Source organism: Mustela nigripes, chromosome 10 (assembly GCF_022355385.1).
Source record: "Mustela nigripes isolate SB6536 chromosome 10, MUSNIG.SB6536, whole genome shotgun sequence".
Lineage (NCBI taxonomy): Eukaryota > Metazoa > Chordata > Mammalia > Carnivora > Mustelidae > Mustela > Mustela nigripes.
This window is the reverse complement of record NC_081566.1, coordinates 12,205,498-12,220,719: the sequence shown is the minus strand read 5'-3', so window position 1 is coordinate 12,220,719 and position 15,222 is coordinate 12,205,498. Positions and strand designations below refer to the sequence as shown.

Here is a 15,222-nt window from a genome sequence, read left to right as displayed (position 1 = left end):
CAGGCAGAGGGGAGCCGACCCTTGAAGTGAGCCTTAGAAGAGGAGCAGGTGTTCGTCAGGTGGCCCACAGGTCAGCAGGTCGGGCCGATTCACACTGGGCCTGGTGGAGTCCCGGTGGCTTTTCTACGATGCTGAAAAGAAGTGAGGTTAATTCGTGATCTATGAAGTGGGCTTTGGGCCTTGGTTCTAACAGGACTGGAAGGAAGGTCAGAGAGCAGAGCGCTTACTCTCTGCACATGTTTCAAGGCCTCTGCCCAGAAAGAGGGTCTGGCTTCAGCAGAGTCACATTGCTTGGTCTCTGAAGCAGGGGGCAGCTTGGACAGTCCAAGAAGTTGCCACCCCATGCCCGTGGGCCTGGGGGACACGCGAGGCAGCCCTCGCTCTGGCCAGCAGACACCCCAGGTCAGTTGTTAGAGCCCTGCTTCGGTGGGGGGCCTGGGCACCGCTCCCTTTGTACTGAGACAACAGCTTCCTGACCAGGGCTCTACCGTCCCTCCCTGGCTGGCCACGGGGCTAGCGGCCTGGCACTCCCCAGAGGCAAGGGATCCTCTCATGCCTGATGTAGGGGTCTCAGAGCCTTGCTTCTAACTCGAGGACACACCCCTGATTGTTCCCTCCGCTGAGACCATCCCCGCTCCCCTCTGACTGCTAACTGCCTGGGACCAGACGCCTCTTGCCCTGGAGCTTGGGGATGGTTTTTCTAGCGTATCTAACGAGCCACAGCTGGTGATAGTGTCTCCCAGGGAGCCACGGAAAAGAGGTTATCCTCAGGGATGTTCAAAAACAGGCTGAAGGAAGAGCTCAGAGAGTCTGGGGGTGGAAGGGATAGGAAGGGGAAGGAAAGGTAGTGAATGCAGGAGCTCTTAGCCCAGTGATGCTGAAAGGCAGAGAGCGCATGGGAGGGCTTTCCTGCTGGTGGGGGTAGACTGAGGCTACCACCTGAAACTGCCCTCCATCCAGGGCGCAGAGCTCTCCCAGTGCCATGACCAGAAGACAGGGTTAGGGCAAGGCCGGGAGCAATGCTGGAGTCAAGCTTGTGCCAAACCATAGGGTCCTTTGGAAGTCTCTAACACCTTGGGACACATCCTCAGCAAAATGCTTCTAAACACATAAAATTCAGTTAGGAAAGAAACCAGCTGTACTTGAAATGTAGCTATTTATGTATTTTTTAAAAATCAGTTTAAGATCTAGTAATCTATGTGCCTCTCCATCAACATGTAAAATGATGAACTCTAGTGGCAGGGCTAATCCCTCCAGGAGCATACGGTCAGGAGGGAAGGGACAAAAGGGACACAAGCTAGGACGGGCCTGTGGAGCGAGGGAGCCGCTGCAGTCCGGAGTACAGTGCCATGAGGCATGTGCCCACCCTGCCCGCGGCCGATGCCCAGCTCAGACGAGGCCGGCTGGTGTTAGGAGACGAGCACAGCTTTTGGCAGAGTAAACCTAAGTTCAATTCTTCCGCCTTTCTATCCCTGCCAGATGCTGCCTGTGTCCAAGCCACCTGCACTGCTCCAAGCCTCAGTCTCCCTGTCTGTAAGTTGGGGTAATAAGGTACCTACTTCCTGGTACTGTGAAGATCAGGAAAAGATGTCCACATAAGGGCTTTATAAATGAACAAGACATTGAGGTTTACAAACTCAGGTAGGGAAAAGAAAAACACCCTTCTTTATTTTCAGTAACTCCCGGAGGGAGCCCCAGCACGGCAGCCGGCCCCCTGCACACTCCCACCTGCGTGTGGCCGGGCGGGGTGTGTTGGAAGCCAGGCCAGCCCAGCATCCGCCGAGGCTCGCTCCCTCCACACCCAAGGGCATCTGTGCAGAAATGCCACAGTGCAGAGGAACAAGTCATTTCCACCGGGTAGAATGAGTTGGGAAGGCTTCCTGCAGAAATTGAGTTCTGAGTTAGGTTTTCTCCCCAAGCTTTAAATTGTGACTATGCTCCGAGATGCAGGAGAGTTGGAAGGGGAGTGCCCTAAAAACCCATAAAACACCCCGGGAGAAAACCACCGTGAATACTTTGCCCTACTTGCCCTCTCTGTGAGTATGTGCATGTGTATGAGACATTTTTCTGAAGAACTGGAACAGAAGACATTGCTGACCGTGATACTTCAGCCTTGAACCTTTCCACACGGCCTCCTAAGTTGGGCTATGTGTCCCTTTTCCCCTACAACCATAACACTATCTTTATACCTAAAAAGATCGACACTCCTTCCCTAACCTAAGTTCATATTCCAATTTCCCCCAATGTCCTAATTGGTTTTTTGTTTGTTTGTTTAATTTTTAAAAGATTATTTATTTGAGAGAGAGAGAGTCAGAGATAAGGACAGAGATCTCACACGAGCAGGGGGAGGGGCAAAGAGAGAAGCAGACTCCCCGCTGAGCAGACGGCCCCCCCCCCAGCTTGATCCCAAGCCCCAAGATTATGAACTGAGCCAAAGGCAGATGCTTAATCGACTGAGCACCCCAGGCACCCCAAGTCCTAATTGTATTAAACAAGGATTCAATTAATGTTCGTGCATTGGAGGCAGGTTGTATGTGCTGGTGACTGAATGGGAAGCAGGCATTCATCCTGGGAAGGTTCCAGAGTCACCATGGTGCTGCCGAGGCCCAGCCGTGAGCAAGAGTGTGAGGGGACCTGAAGCTGTACAGACTGAGGAGTCTGGCTTTGCCACAGAGGGAGGGGGTTAAACCAGATTTGGGGGATGGGGAGGAGTCGAATCCAGATTGTACGAAGTCCCCAGGGAAGACTACGCTTGCTGTTCTGATGAGTCTTCTGGGTGTCATGGGACCCCATTTGGCCATCACATTCTTCCCCAGACGGTCACAACAAGACTCAGTGGGGGCTTGGCTATGGGTCAGGTCCTGGGGATGCTGTGGGCTAAGCCAATGACCTCTGGCGTCGGTGCGGCTGGCCCGCCTCTGTCCTGCTCTCTCTCTCTTTATCCCTCTTTCCCTCCTTTGCCCCTTTAAGAACTTAATCAGACCTGCTAAAGAGCCTCTCGGGACAACAGCTGGCACCGGAGACAGAAATAGCTTCAGCAGAAACCTTGTCTCTGTGCATGGCTTCAGCCCTGCTGAGGGCTGGGGGACGAGGGAGAAAATTCAGAACCTGCCCCTTGCTCTTAGGAAGCTCCACCACCTGGGCCAGAGAGGCTGAGAGCCCACAGAACCCAAGACTCAGGCGAGGTCACCCCGCACAGCCCCGGGTGAGCACCTGTCTTTAGAGGCCAGCTCAGGTCAGGAGCCCAGCCTTGAACCCAGAGGAGAGGGACCCTTCCTGGGGTTGCACTGTAGACCACACCTTGGCTTTCTTCTAGCCCCACCATCCTGGGGCAAAAAGTCTGGGGATTGGGAAGACATGCACACCTGGAGGTCACTTCCCCTCCAGATCAGGCCTTAGATTCTTAGATCCAGAATTCCCGGCCCAGACAGTCTCCCGTCTACTTCCAGAGCCTGAGCAAAGTCTCCTCTCGGGCCCAGTCTCTCCAGGGTGGGCGACATCATCAACATGAACAGTCCCAGGTCTGAGTGTGGCAAAGAAGTGGGGGTTGGTACGCATGTGGATGGGCCTTAGACGTGAAAGCTGGGCTGTCCCCACATGTTTGCTAGGTCCCTCGTGGTGTGAGAAGAGAAGGGAGACAGGATGAGGGTCAGAGCTGGCTCAACCCATGCTGCTGTGTTCTAGCAAAGAGCCTCTCCTGGGCATCCCAGAATTCTCAGTTTGGATCCGAGCCCGATTTTGTTATTGTTTTTGTGAAGGTACAGTTGACAAGGAAGGAAAAGCAAATCATATTTTATTGAATAGTCTGTTAACCTAATTTGTAACTTAAACAAATGTTTAGACACATGGAATGTGAGGTTCTGTTTACGGCACTGCCCTAATCCCCTAGCAAATGTGTGGTGCCCTGACCGGGCCTGGGGTGGCTTTGCTGCCAATACTTGGAGGCCAGAAGGGTGTGGAGATAAAAGCTGTCTTCAGTGCCTCCCACCTTTCCTTTCTTCTGTTCCCTGCCACAGGAGGATCCTCTATGGCTATGGCCGAGCAATTAGCAACAACAGGGATGGGCCTTGAGGGCATTGTGCTAAGTGAAGTGAATCAGACAGAGAAATACCACATGATCTCACTTATATGTGGAATCTAAAACGAAACACTGAGCTCAGAGATAAAGACTGGTGGTTGCCAGAGACAGCAGGTGGAAAGCGGGGGAGGGCCTGGGTGCAGGAGGGCCTAAAGGTACAAAATTCTGGGTATAAAATATATGAATCCTGGGGATGACTATAGTTAATAACATTGTATTGCATGTTTGGAAGTTGGTAAGAGAATAGACCTTAAAAATTCTCATCACAAAGAAGGCAATTGTAACCATGTATTGGGACAGTTATTAACTAGACTTATTAGGGTGATCACCTCACAATATATATGAATATCAAATCATTATGTTGTACATCTGAAACTACTATAATGTTACATGCCAATTATACCCCAGTAAAAGAAAAGAAAATAATGTTCTAGATATGTGCAAAGGCCAAAAAGCAAGAGAAAGCAGGGCATGTTCTGGGAGGGAGTGTGTGTGTGTGTGTGTGTGTGTGTGTGTAGGGCCAGGAGAAAGGGGAAGTTTGATGAGACATGAAGCTGACCGTGTGAACAGGAGCCACATGATAAAGGACCCGGAAGCCATATGAAGGTGTCTAAGGACATTGGGAACAACCAAAAGCTTTTAAATACCCCTGGGCTTAAACACAGGCCACAGACGGTGACTATTGGAGGCCCCACCCCGCATCACATCAAACAGCATCATAAAAAGGATCCACGTTATGATTACTTTTAAACAAAACTTTGAAAGGGGTTTTACAACTCTAATTTGGAATTATTATCAATTTTTTAATTTCAATTTTTCAGATTTCTATTGATATTTTGAAGCCAGTAAAATTTGCAAGGGAGGAGGTATGGGTGTGACAGGCTCACAGCTCACAGACCCCATGCTCTATGTTACGGTATCTAATGAAAACGAAATAGTGATATGATCAGGCTTATGATTTAGAAGAATCCCAGTTTCAGGGCACCTTTCAGGGTGGCTCAGCTCAGGATTTGATCTCAGGGTGTGAGCCCTACATTGGGCTCCAGGCTCAGTGTGGAGCCTACTTAAAAAGAAAAGAAAAAGACCACGTTTTCTAAATCTTTGAGTGAAAGCTGTTCAGTGGGTATGGAATTTCGATTTTGCAGGAGGAAAAAGTGCCAGAGAACACTTAATAATCACATAACACCGTGCTTATAGTTACTACCACTGTACTGTACTCTTAAAATAAATCTTTCAGATGGTAAATTTCCTGCTATTTGCTTTTTTTTAAAAAAAACACCACAATAAAAGGGAAATAGAGTGGAGATTAGATCAGAAGGACCATCCCTGGGTTGCTGGCCAGAAGCAGCTGTAATACATCTGGCAGATGGTCAAGACCAAAACTAAAGGAGGAAGAGAATGGACAGATTTAGGAGATTGGTAACACTTAAATTTGGAAGAATCAACAGGAATTGGGTGTAAGGTCTGACCGATGGGGCAAAGGAAGAGACAAGGATGATGCATGAGACTGGGCAGCTGGGTCATGCCCACCGCCAGGCCGGGGCCGGGGAGAAGCAGCAGCCACAGGGGCAGGATGTGGAAGCTGCCAGGGGAGGTGTCCAGGAAGCATCTGGACACCCGCACCTGGAGCTCAAGAGACAAGTGGCTTCCGGATTCTGATTTGGGAGCGACGGACATTGAGGAAGCAATCAGAGACGAGTGAAAGGAGTTAGCCTATTAGAACCAGACAGCCTTGGACAGAGCCCCAAGGAACAGCAACAACCCAAGGAAGGCCAGGGGAGGGGCGCCCATTCGGGGTCTGAGAGCGAGTCCCAGGAGGCAGACTGAGGTACAAGGCAGACCAGGGTGGGACCTAGACCAAAGATTGTGGCTTGATGGAAACCAATGGAAGATTCTTTCCACAGGAAGGAAGGGTCAGTGGGGTTGGGTTGGGAAGCCTCAGGTGAGTTAGGACCTGTGCTGTCGGAAGGGGTATGGCAGGGAGTGGAGGGTGTTTGGAGAGGGGAGGGGGTCTGAGGCAGGTGACGTTCATTCCAAGGCAGCACATCCCTCCACCCTGAGTCCCACTGGTCTCTTCCCCATTCATTCATCTTCCAGGCTGGTGAAACTCCAGGGACAGGTGCCCAGCATTGAGAGGCAGGTGCAGTATGGCCTGGAGGGGTTGCGGGAGGTTAACCGAAGATGTCTTCCTGGGGAAGGAGGGCCTGGGCCAGGTTTAGAAGCGTCCTAGTGTGAGGCTCAGTGGGGCAGAGAAGCGGGAACCATCCCGGCAGTGTCGGTCCTCATGACCACACAGCTCGGCCAATGTCTCCTCCTGAGGAGGGGTCTCCACGTGACAGGAGAGTGTGGAGCCATGGGGGCCGGAAGGGACTGTCTCTCCCGTGGCCGCTGACCAGTGCCCCCTCATTCAGGCGAGGTCAGGTCTGTGGGGCTGCTGGCTCTCCTACCACCATGCCTGCCTGCATTCATTCATCATTCATTCCTTTTTCATTCACTCATTCATTTGGCATTTATTAAGCACCACAGCAGTACCACCCAGCACCAGGGAGGGAAGCATGAATAGGGCATGGTCCTCACCCACGTAGGGAGTCCGGGAGTCAGATGGTCACGCTCCATGAAATGTTCCTGGGGCTGCGAGAAATGTCTGTGCCGAGCACAGTCAGGGGACCAAGTGGAGCGTGGTCACATCAGGAAAAGTGTGTCAGGGAAGGTGTCAGGAAACACTTCCAGAGAGGAGCTGAGTCTTGTGGTAAGTCCCCAGGCAGGGGAGGGAGGGACACTCAGAGAGCAGGGGGCTGTGAGTGGCCCAGCGCCACCAGCAGCCCCTGCGGGGACTGGTAACCCATCCAGACTTGGAGCACCCTTCCATGCGGTTGAATGAACACCTGACCAGGTACCGCTCACTCGTCTGCTGTTAAGCATCAACCTGACCCATGTACTTGTGAAAACACAAACACCTGCTACTACAGGGAACGCAGCATGTTCACTTACAAGGGGTCCCATTGCCTGATGCGACCAGATCCCTTTGCCTTGGGCAGAGGCTCCTGGTGCTCAGGGGTCTCAACACAGCCCACCCCCATCCCTCACCCCCTTCCCCACACTACGCCCAGCTTTGTGATTCTGAACACAGGAAGCAGTTAAGGGCGGAGAAGCAAATCTAAGTGTCCTGATCCCAAGAACAGAATCTGATGGTTTGTGTCCTTCCCTTCCAACCTCCTGGGGAAGGAGTCAGGGTGTAATTTGAGGCCCCGCTGGTGACAGTCTTAGCTGAGTGGAGCGTGAAAGTTTTAAACTTCCTAAATATAATGGTTCATGGGTAAAGAGGAGGTTTCGTCGATGCCACTGCAGGAGGCTACTGTTGCCCCATAATACTTTTCCTATTTGTGTCTGATTCTCAAGCATTACCAGTTCATTTCTCTGCAGGGTGGTGGGAGGGCTGCCTAAAAATGTGTGTGTCTCCATGCTTCCCAGCTATGTTGTTGAGACTGAGTTCATCCGGTCACTTTTCTCAGCATCTGGAGGGTCTGGGCAGGAAGACCATTGGTGCAGGAATTGGGAGCTTCTTAGAGGGGGGAAGGCATAGACAGGGGAGTTGGGGCATTTCAAAGACCCACTTTAGATTTTAGCCCAGGAATGGCCCTCACCTTCACTGCTGTCAGAGGCACAAACCCATTTCTGACAGGCATCATTCATCCAGCCACCCTTCCAGTCAGCCATTCACCCATCCATCCGTCCATCCGTCCATCCATCCATCCATCCGTCCATCCATCCGTCCATCCGTCCATCCATCCGTCCATCCGTCCATCCGTCCACCATCCATCCACCCATCCACCCCTCTAGTCAGCCATTCACAAAAGCTGTGTTGTACAAGACCTTGTGGAAATATGATGAGTGAAAGTCCCGCTCATGAAGCAGATGTTCCTTGCACACGTCTCTGCTCCTTGCACACGTCTCTTCTTGTACCATGGCTGGGTCTCCACCCAGGACACCTTCTCCATCAGTCCATGTGTCTGAAGCCAGTACTCCCCCTTCAGCCTGCTCTTGTCCACAAGCCTCCCATGACCCCTTAACCCCCAGAGTCACTCCTTCCCCTCCCCATCAGTGCCCACCATGTGCTTCACCACTCCCACGGACCTCTTTCCACTGACATCTCCTGGGCAGCAGGTGCCTGATATGCTTTCCTGTGTGTGTTCTTCCACAGATGTGTACACAATGCTGGATCAGTGCTTCTGAATGAAGGAATGAACAGCAGGTAAGCTGTGTCCTTTGCAGGATGAGGTCAACCCCATACAGTTCCCAGCTTCCTTCAGCAGCAGGCTGGGGCATTAAGAAACCCAGGGTGTTTTCCTGTTGGGTTGAATTTTTCCCCCTTAGATAAGATTGTGCAGGAATAAGATTGTGCTCAGCCATACGCAGTATATTTCCTTCTTTATTTGGAGTTCATGGGGATTCCGGAGGCATCTTCCCTGGCCTCCGCCCTCAGGATGTATCCGGGATCATTATAACCGTGAGACTATCATACTTTCATGTGGCACTTAGAGTGCCCCAAGTTCATTCACAACTGCTTCTCACGACAGCCCAATCTTGTCTTCCAGAATTAGAAATGATGGCTCAGAAAGGTTAAGCAAGTTACCCCAGGCCGCCCAGCTGTGACGGCGGAGCAGGTTCTCTCGGGTCCCAGCTCTCTTCCTTCCCCCTTGCTCTCCCCCACCCTAACTGACAGAGGGGCCCAGGAAAGACGCACTCCGTCCCTGTCTCGGCAGGGGCTGGGGGGGCCATGTCCCTCATCCCCTGGCTGCGGTGGAATGAAGCCCCCTCCAGGCTGTCCTCCCGGAGGCCCGCCGAGCTGGTGCTGGAGACGCTCATGATGGAGCTGGCAGGGCAGATGCGAGAGGCGGAGAGGCAGCAGTGGGAGCGCGGCAACGCAGTCAGGAAGATCTGCACCGGGGTCGACTACAGCTGGCTGGCCAGCGCCCCCCGGCCCACCTACGACCTCAGCCCTGGCGAACGGCTACAACTAGAGGACGTCTGTGCCAAGATCCACCCTTCCTACTGTGGGCCCGCCATCCTCAGGTAACCCCTGCCCAGGCACGGGGCCCAGCAGGTGCACTGCTACCCCAGGGTTGTGGCTGCAGGGAGAGGGGCCCCGAGGCCAGCAGGACAGGAGTGGGGGCATGTGCATGATCCAGGGATCTGTTAAAAGGAGTGAGGCAGAAGGAGGAATCTGCAAGAGCCCAGAGCACACCAGGCCAGAGCTAAGGGCTCAGAAGGAGGCAGGAGGCAGCTCTTGGGGGGCACAGGACTTTTAGTGGGAGAGAACCTCAGGCCTTTGAGTTTCCTGTTCTTCCTGAATTATCACTACCCTGGATTTCAACCCAGCTGGCTCTTTCTCCTCCATTGGTTTATTGTCCATATTACCTTTTACCTTCTTAGAAAGGTTTTCCAGACAATCTTCCCAAAATTCAGTTTTTAATTATCCTTTGTCACACTAGCATTCATAATAGTTTGCCTCAGGGGACTGTGTGTGTGTGTGTGTGTGAAGTGTTCCAAGGCCTGGGGCATTGAACACGTAGAGATTTAGAGCTTGGGGACCACAGTGTTCCTGAATATAAATGTAACCTTAATAAAGTTTGACCCACAGGGCCCAGTCTTGGCTGGGTTCATGTTAAAGTCGAAGAAATGTAGTCCAGCAACCAACAGTAATTTCAAAAGTTGCTCGGGTTTACGTGCAGTTCTCAAACACTAGTAAAGAAATACGGGTCCACAGTAAAACGTCAGAACAACCCCCAAATCTCCAGCCACACATCTCTTTAACCAATGTAAGCATCTCTTGTACCCCCTTTTTCTTGGAAATTCTCCTTAAATTCCTTCTCTGTCTCCAGTCCTATCCGTAGCCCACTGGATTTTGTATTCTTTTTCATGCCCTGCCCCACCCCCTTCTTCCTCCAGGCTGAGAATCTTATCCTCTCCAGCTTCTCTTGTTCTGTACTTTGGAATCCCCCCAAAATGTACCTACTTCCAGAAGCACCTGGGGATGGGGGAAGCAGGGGAAGTGGGTCATGGGGATGGGGCTGGGGAGAGAAGCCAGGTGGATACACAAAACCTCATAAATGAGGGGGAGTCTGGGAACACACGTGTGATCGTGATCACCCCCTCACCTTTCCCGTCCCACTGCTGAAAAGTGTGAGAAGTCCTGACTCACAGTATGGTGGAGGAAACCACTAAGTGGGCTTGCTGATAACTGTCCGTCATTTTGAGCTCTAAGCAGAGACGTTTTAGGCAGAGGAAAACCTCACCCAGCCGGTGGCCAGTAGCTTTGGAAGGAGTATCGCAGGGCAGTGACACCATCAGATAGACACTTTGAAGAGATCACTCTGGCTACCGGGGAGAGAAGGGTAGAAGAGGTTAGCCAGAAAGCCCCATATAGGTTAGGCCAGGCCATGGTAGCAGTGGGCTCCCCTTACTACTCTGACATCGATAACCTGAGTCAATGTCAGGATCTTTACATACACAGAGACATAGACATACACATACACACACATATCATACACATACACATACACACACACACAGAACGGTAGCTATGACCCCAGTTTACAGATGAGGAAGCTGAGGCCCATAGAGGCTGAAAGTAGCTGGGGCGGTTTGACACCTGCCCGGTCCCACACCCGCAGGTTCCGGCAGCTGCTGGCGGAGCAGGAGCCCGAGGTGCAGGAGGTGTCCCAGCTCTTCCGCTCGGTGCTGCAGGAGGTCCTGGAGAGAATGAAGCAGGAGGAGGAGGCCCACAAGCTGACTCGGCAGTGGAGCCTGCGGCCCCGCGGCCCCCTGGCACTGGCCACCTTCAAGACCCGAGCGCGCATCTCCCCCTTCACCAGTGACATCCGGACCATCTCTGAGGACGTGGAGCGGGACACGCCGCCGCCGCTCCGGACCTGGAGCATGCCGGAGTTCCGGGCGCCCAAAGATGACTGAGCCATTCCCTCCCCTGCCCAGGAGCGGAGCCACCAGCAGGAGGGCATGATAGGCCGGTGACTGGTCCCGTGTCCTGGAACCTCCCCCCTTCCTCTGACTCCCAAGAGGTGTTTCCTTCCCAGGACATTCCGATAAAATGAAGGACTCCGTCAGGCAGCACTCCCCCATCAGCCCTGAGCCCCAAGTTAGGGCTCCGCCAGCATCCATCTCCTCCCTGTCCCTCCCACAAATCAGTGGGAGCATCCCCTCCCCTGCCTCGCAGAGATTCAGGATCTTGGCAGACAAGATCTACCCCTGGGGAGGGGAAGAGTTTGCCAGGACCTGAGTTCTCACCCCCAGTTCAGGGATGTCCTATTCACCCCTTCACCCTGAGTAAGGGGCACTTGTTGGGTAGTGTGCATTCTCTGCTGGTGGCTGGTCTCACCGTGGCTCCTAGGTCCTTGCCTCTGGGACAGGCAGGGCTGAAAGGGACCACAAAAGCCAATAGGTCACTCTCCTCCGCTAGCGAAATGAACAAACTGAAGCTCAGAGAGGGCAAGATTCTTTCACCTTAAATTGCAGCCAGAATCCCCCAAGGGCCGGGAGGTTGTTCCTGGGTAGGTATAGTCTCTGCCCAAGTCCTGGGCTGTGATGGGACAGCTCCAAGGGCTGTCTCCTCCTGCCAGTGATCTGACACATCTCTGACCTTGGAATCGGCATGGAGGTCTAAGGCAGCTGGGATCAGAGGTAAGATGCCCTTGCCTCGCCCCAAGAGAATCATCATTCAGGATGTGGCCAATGCCTGGCAGCTCCTCCTTCAGGCTTCCTCCTTACTGCTCTGGAGAGCCCAGGGCACGGATTCCAGGGTCCCTTCTCTAACTGGTCATATGAAGGAAAGTGATCTCAAAATCCCTAACTGGTCTCAAAGAACCAAGGGAAATGTTCTGGAAGAGCCACCCTACAGGGTTCACTGTCCTTCCTTTTCTAATATGGTTAGGGCTGGATACGGGACATGTGGTGCTCCAATGTATGGAAGGTCAGGCGGCTTCCCTGGGCTGAAGTGGGGTGTTGGGGGATGGGTGAGGAACGTGTCTGTCCCCAGCTACCAGGGCATGCTCAGAAAATGCAAGTGGATCTTACTAATTAGTCTTAATAAAATGCCAGGAGATAAGTCTGTGGGGACAAAACCCATAGACTCCCTGACCAGGCTCAGTAGAAAAAAAAAAAAATGGTTTTTAAATGATCTGGTTTGGGATTATTTTCATTCAAGTCTGGAGAGAAAATCCTAAGATGATGGAAAACCTCTTATCCAATACAGTCAGGATGAAGGAGTTGTTTCATTACATACCTGGTGGCAGTTGAAAAGCACTTAAATGAAAATGTACACCTGAAGCTTCTTACATATTTTATGTTAAGACATAAGAAAAAGTTCATTTAATTGCCAAGCTGTGTTCACTCTTTTGTGACATGTATTGTCTGATGAGGATCCCACACTTATGTTTTATTGGCTCATCTGTCCTTTAGTCAGTCATACCAATAAGAACAACTGGCATAAACAAGTTTAGAACGAGCAGAAGGGACCCTCGGTAAGCAGACAGGTCACTTGGCAGGGGCAACAGTGCTGGGGAGAGTTAGAATATGATCTACTAGCTGTGAGCTTTCTGGGTATCCTGGTTGGAGGTCATCTGTTTTCTCGGAGGGAATGGAATGTCAGGGTCAACCTAGCTGTGGGGTATGGGCTATTCAGAGGAGGTCAACTAAGAGAATAACAACTCAAGAAATGGGCAGAAGACATGAACAGACATTTCTCCAAAGAAGACTTGCAAATGGCCAACAGACAGAAGAAAAAGTGCTCAACATCACTTGGCATCAGGGAAATACAAATCAAAATCACAACGAGATACCACCTCATACCAGTCAGAATGGCTAAAATTAACAAGTAAGGAAATGACAGATGTTGGTGAGGATGCAGAGAAAGGGGAACCCTCCTACACTGTTGGTGGGAATGCAAGCTGGTACAGCCACTCGGAAAACAGTGTGGAGGTTCCTCAAGAAGTTGAAACTAGGGGTGCCTGGGTGGGTCAGATGGTTAAGCATCTGCCTTTGGCTCAGGTCATGATCCCAGGGTCCTGGAATCGAGCCCCACATTGGGGTTCTCCTGATGGAGAACAGGAGAAGCCTGCTTCTCCCTCTCTGCTTGTGCTCTCTCCCGGTCATAAATAAATAAAATCTTTAAAAAAAAAAAAAAAAAGAAGAAGTTGAAAATAGAGCTACCCTACAACCCAGCAATTGCACTACTAGGTATTTACCCTAAAGATACAAATACAGTGATGTGAAGAGGCACGTGCACCCCAATGTTTATAGCAACAATGTCCACAAAAGCCAAACTACAGAAAGAGCCCAGATGTCCATCAACAGATGAATGGATAAAGAATATGTATACAATGTGTATACAATGGACTATTACTCAGCCATCAAAAAAAATGAAATTTTGCCATTTACAATGACATGGATGGAACCAGAGGATATTATGCTAAGTGAAATGAGTCAATCAGAGAAAGGCAATTATCATACGACCTCACTGATACGTGGAATTTAAGAAGCGAAACAGGATCACAGGGGAGGAAAGGAAAAAATAAAACAGGATGAAACCAGAGAGGGAAACAAACCATAAGAGACTCTTAATCATAGGAAATAAACTGTGGGTTACTGGGGGAGAGGGGGTTGGGGAGATGGGGTAACTGGGTGATGGACATTAAAGAGGGCATGTGATGTAATGAGCGCTGGGTACCATGTAAGACTGAGGAATCACAGGCATGTACCTCTGAAACTGATAATACTTTATATGTTAATTAAATTGAAAAAAAATTTAAAAAGAGTATCTACTGTTTTCCTCCTTTCCCACCACCCTACATGAACCTACCCTCCACAAAGAAAAGGAAGATCTGAGACTTTTAACAGATGTCCTTTTCTAAGTTGAAGTCACAGGCCATCCATGAAAGCCTTCCCTGTCCACCTCAGTCAAGACAGACAGACAACCCACCAGGCTCAGACACAGGTTGTCTTACTGCAGTGATTTCCAACTGGTGACCCTCCAACCTATGAGAAGTTGCTCCTCTGGATGGATTCAAGTCATTAAAGAAGTAATAATGTCGGCCTCAATTTCCTTCTGTAAAATTCCAATAAGAACAAAGAAAAGAATGAAACCGTTGGAGAGCTGGAGTGTTTGGTAGCGGCTGGCTGCAGGTGGAGGGGTGGGGTGGGTAGAGCCCTGTGAGGGCTGAGCAGGGCTGTCCATCTCCCCTCGGTTTACCGCCACCAGCCACTAGAGGGAGCCAGTGGGGGTAGGAATACTGGTTACATTTCATTTTACTTTGTGGAATTTTTCCTTAAATCTCGTTATTATGAAATTTTTAGATTTTTAAAATTCATAATAAAATTTAAATTTTATTTTTAAAATATTTTATTTGTTTATTTGAGAGCCAGAGAGAACGAGATGGGGAGAGGCAGAGGAGAGGGAGAAGCCAACTGCCCGCTGAGCAGGGAGCCCGATGTGGGGCTTGATGCCAGGCCTCTGAGATCATGAGCTGAAGGCAGCCACTTAACCGACTAAACCACTCAGTGCCCCATAAAATTTAAATTTTAAAACAGAGATGTATTGTGAAAAGTGTAAGAACCCTCCATATGCCTACCATCACGGCTTAGTAGTTATTAACATTTTGCCGTATTTACTTCAATCTATTTTTTGGTGAGGTTTTTTTTTTTTTTAAAGATTTTATTTATTTATTTGACAGACAGATCACAAGTAGGCAGAGAGGCAGGCAGAGAGAGAAGAGGAAGCAGGCTCCCCAAGGAGCAGAGAGCCCGATGCGGGGCTGGATCCCAGGACCCTGGGATCACGACCTGAGCCGAAGGCAGAGGCCTTGGTGAGGTATTTTAACATAAATCCCGGACAGCATGACACCTCACCCCTGAACCCTTCAGTGTGCCCTGCAAAGGAAGAAGGAACGTTCTCTGTGTAACTCCAGGGCAATACTATCACTCCCAACAAAATTAACAGTAATTCCTTAATATCATCTAATATCTAGTCCATATTCAAATTTCCCTAGCTACTCCCAACAAGTGATTTTTGCAGGTTCATTTCTTTGAGGATCTAATCAAGTCCCACACATTGACAAGAAACTTGTAATTTG

General features: G+C 50.6%; 1 protein-coding gene across 1 annotated transcript; it reads left to right on the top strand.

The window, feature by feature from the left end:
- Nucleotides 1-8,533: 8,533 nt before the first annotated feature.
- On the top strand, nt 8,534-11,448 carry RD3 (RD3 regulator of GUCY2D). The gene is made up of 2 exons (XM_059414008.1): nt 8,534-9,151; nt 10,753-11,448. The coding sequence occupies exons 1-2, from the start codon at nt 8,856-8,858 to the stop codon at nt 11,048-11,050; spliced, it is 594 nt and encodes a 197-aa protein (XP_059269991.1). The 5' UTR covers nt 8,534-8,855; the 3' UTR covers nt 11,051-11,448.
- Nucleotides 11,449-15,222: the final 3,774 nt, after the last annotated feature.

Excerpts from the sequence above, each read along its gene's own strand:
- RD3 (XM_059414008.1), top strand. The coding sequence starts at position 8,856 with ATGTCCCTCATCCCCTGGCTGCGGTGGAATGAAGCCCCCTCCAGGCTG. Across the intron at positions 9,152-10,752 it reads TGTGGGCCCGCCATCCTCAG|GTTCCGGCAGCTGCTGGCGG; the intron begins GTAACCCCTGCC and ends CCACACCCGCAG.